Here is a 3,530-nt window from a genome sequence, read left to right as displayed (position 1 = left end):
AACTGATTAGACAGCTGAGACTCATTCACTTCGAGTTCAAAGTCAACTCCACCCCCAAAGTGACATTGCTTTCTGTGACTCAGCTCTCACTCATGTGCAGTCCTTTGTTCATATTTAATGAGCTCCAACATGTTCAGCAAATGTCAACCAATATGTGCAGCCAAAGCAAGCAAAGGAGATAGATGCTGGAGAGAACAGCTGTTTGATAGTTCCAACAATGAGAAGCCCTTTCTATTACAGTTAAATGAGACTGAACAAACAAATCAAGTCCAGATGATACCGCTCTCCAGCAGCTGCTACTGATGGGCAGACGTCCAGTGGTGTTTAAACACTCAAAATGGAAGGTTAAACAGCATTAACAGGAGGACTTTGAGCAAAATATAACTCATTTTATTGGGTCAACATGTGTTACAAAAAGCATTTCAATTAAGATTTATATATATTCACCAAAAAGAAGAGTTCGATCATTGATCCATGTCAAGTTACATTCAAATAACTTTTGAAATTAATATTTTAATGTATGTCAGCTACATTTAGAAAAACTAACCAAAGAGACCCAATTTCTTGCAGAGAAAAAAAGTCCAATTTTAAATGCTGAAAAGATTTCAAAGAAGTTCAAACTTAAAGTCAAAATGCACATCAGTCTGGATGCATTTTCATTTAACATTTCAGTGGGGCAACCTCAGGTTTTTCCTCCAAAGGACGAGGCTGTTTGATACCGAACAGGTTGCGGAGGTTGACTTCCGGGTCAACATAATGAGGGATCTTGCGTTCGTTGAAGAGGCCTGAGAGGTTGGTTTCCACTTTGGTACGTCGGGAGACCCGCATGCGCAGGGCGAAGAGGTGACGCAGGTTTTCCTCCACAAGGGGAAGATGGTGTCCATCCAGGCGCTTCTGCCAGGATTTCTTGGGACGCTGACGTTTCTGTTGGGGTTTTAAAAAAAAGGCAGCTTAGAAGAGAAGTTTTAGGATAATATTAAAGTAGTCTGATGCCTCTGTACTGACTATAGCCACCTAGCCTTTGAAAACACATAAACCCCAACTCCCTCAAGCTGACTGTTCCCTTCATTTGGCCAGAAGCAAAGAGAAGTTGAATTTCAACAGGTTGAAAGCTTTATTCAAGAGAAATCCAAAATCAATAACCCCATGGTCAGATAGCTTTGACTCACTGCTGTGTGGTGGCCTTAGTTCTATATGCATGGTGGGATACTGACGTCATTCTCACCTTCAGAGTGCTGGTGCTCGGGTCATGGCGAAGCAGATGTCTGGTCACACTCTCCTGTGTAGCAGAACAAAGAATGTAATGCATGAGTCTCCTACAGCGAGGAAAATGCCCCCCCCACACCCCCAAACATGGACCAGTAACAGGAGACATGTGACTTACCCGCATAGCAAACATGCGTGGGCAGTCGGGGAAGGAGCATTTGTATTTGAGGAGCTTGAGGTGCACCTTGCGGATGTGGTGCTGCAGATTGAAGGTTGTAGAGAAGTAAGCCTGGCAGTCATCCCTGGGACAAACCAGCACAGGCTTATGGGAAGCATGAATTCGTTTGTGACGCCGCAGAGCATCCATTTTCTTAAACGCCTTCTTACACACTTGGCATGCAAATGTAGCTATAAGAAGAAAAAAGCAAAATGATTATCCAGCAGTTCTGTGCCACCATATATTGAATTCTTCCCTCTCCCTTAACACTTGTGATGGATTACAGATTTGTACTATAACCACAATATATTTACCTGAGTGTTTGGCCATGTGCCTCTGAAGTTTCCCCCAGGTGTGTTCAACTACCTGGCAGTTATCATGAGTGCAGCGGTAACCTGCAGGGATCAAACAATAAGGCCAGTGAATACATCAATTAAAGCGTCACCACCAGTTGGCTCCCTCCTGGACCTCTTTGAGGAATCACGTACCATGCACGTCATTCGTTCTGAAAAAGATGCCTTACATGCAAGAAGAGGTTGCATGCAAATTCAGCCACAGACCATTTTTAAATGAAGGAATTTTGCAGGGATAGAAGATGAAAGGCCCCCTACTAAGATTGAAATAGACCAACCTGCGTGCTTGTTCTCATGGGCTTTGCGAGCAATATGGGAGTTGAACATGGCAGTGCATCCATCCTTCGAACACCTAAGTACCCCACAGAGGACAGACAGATGTAAAAATAACTACCAGTCACTGGGGCCACCACACCCACTCAGCCTGTAACCACCAACTCATTCATCTCCTGATAGAGCCTGCACTCCAGGCATCAAAGATGTGATTAATTAAAATGGGGAGTGCATAATCTTTAACACGGTTAGACTAATCTGGATCAGATCTCAGGCATTTCATTACCTCACAGTCAGATTTCACACTGCAGCAAAAATCATCCATGCCATGTTTTATTTTTCTAAGACTAAACAATGTTGTACTAAAGACATACTTGAATTTAGCAGCCACTTGATGCTTCTGTAAGTGCAGCTTAAACATTCTGCGCTTTTTGAAGGTCAAGGGGCAGTTTGGCTGGTTACACTGCAGAGGAAAATATTCAAGAGGTTAAATGTCATCAAGGGCCAGAAAATTGGTCAACAGAGCAACAGATACTCGTGCTTAAAATGCGACGTTTTGGCGCCATCTAGTGGATAAATTAGATTTTTTCCATTTAGACAAACCTTAAAGTATTTATTTTTATCTCCGTGGGTGTAGCGCACATGTCTTTTCAGTTTGCCCGCGTTGAAGAAACTCTTCGTGCAGGTCGCAAATTTGCATCTGTGTTTAAAAAAAAAAAAAAAAAAAAAGTTAAAATAAGATGGTGGCTGAGAGGTGCAACTGTAAAATGTGGGACGTTTGACTTACTGGAATTGCTTCACTCCTCTGTGCTGAAGCATGTGGCGGCTCAGGTGGGATTTTCTTGAGAAACGACGACCACAGCCCGCAATTGTGCACAGACAGGGACGCTGTGGACATTTTACAATCCGTAAATTAAAACTTGTAAAAGTAATTCAGACATACTTTAAAATGCAGACTTATTATTTGCAAGCTTCAGTCTCCTCCATACCGCTCCGGTGTGCACCGTCTCGTGCTCCTTCAGCCTCCACTGCCTGGTGAAAGTCGCTCCACAGTCAGTGTGAGCGCAGTTGAACAGCTGCAGTGGGGGACCACCGGCAGGTTTCACACTTTGCACACCAAGCATCTTTCCTCCGGTATCTTAACTCTTCTCCAAATGAAATATGTAGATAATGGAAAGGCCGGCGCTTTTGTAAGCCTTTCTTATAGCCTCTTGAAAGCGCTTAATTGGTAATTGGCAGCGTCGGTTGACAAGGTGAGTCAGACAGTGTTCACTGACTCAACTCTGTGCAATCCTCAAGAGGTAAAGCTGAAACTAATTAATCTAATTGATCTGCTAAGTTCAGCTATGTGCAAACAAACGTGAAACACGAGCAAGACAGCACACGTAGCAACTACTTAAAGCCAGACAGCTGTTGGCATCAGTGTTAAATGAGATAAATGATACAGTGTAAAGCAGACTAGTTTACAGAAAGTAAAGCAA

At 43.1% G+C, this 3,530-nt stretch overlaps 1 protein-coding gene across 1 annotated transcript; it reads right to left on the bottom strand.

The window, feature by feature from the left end:
- Window positions 1–374: 374 nt before the first annotated feature.
- si:dkey-208k4.2 (P43 5S RNA-binding protein-like) lies at window positions 375–3,261 on the bottom strand. The gene is made up of 9 exons (XM_042392886.1): window positions 3,039–3,261; window positions 2,837–2,937; window positions 2,653–2,749; window positions 2,424–2,512; window positions 2,055–2,128; window positions 1,738–1,818; window positions 1,385–1,614; window positions 1,226–1,279; window positions 375–924 (listed from the first exon to the last, which is right to left on the bottom strand). Exons 1-9 carry the CDS (start codon window positions 3,171–3,173, stop codon window positions 661–663), a joined length of 1,125 nt encoding a protein of 374 aa, XP_042248820.1. The 5' UTR covers window positions 3,174–3,261; the 3' UTR covers window positions 375–660.
- Window positions 3,262–3,530: the final 269 nt, after the last annotated feature.

The sequence above is a fragment of the Thunnus maccoyii genome, chromosome 18 (genome assembly GCF_910596095.1).
Source record: "Thunnus maccoyii chromosome 18, fThuMac1.1, whole genome shotgun sequence".
In the NCBI taxonomy this organism is placed as follows: Eukaryota; Metazoa; Chordata; class Actinopteri; order Scombriformes; family Scombridae; genus Thunnus; species Thunnus maccoyii.
The sequence above is the reverse complement of the archived record's forward strand: the minus strand, read 5'-3'. Positions and strand labels throughout refer to the sequence as shown.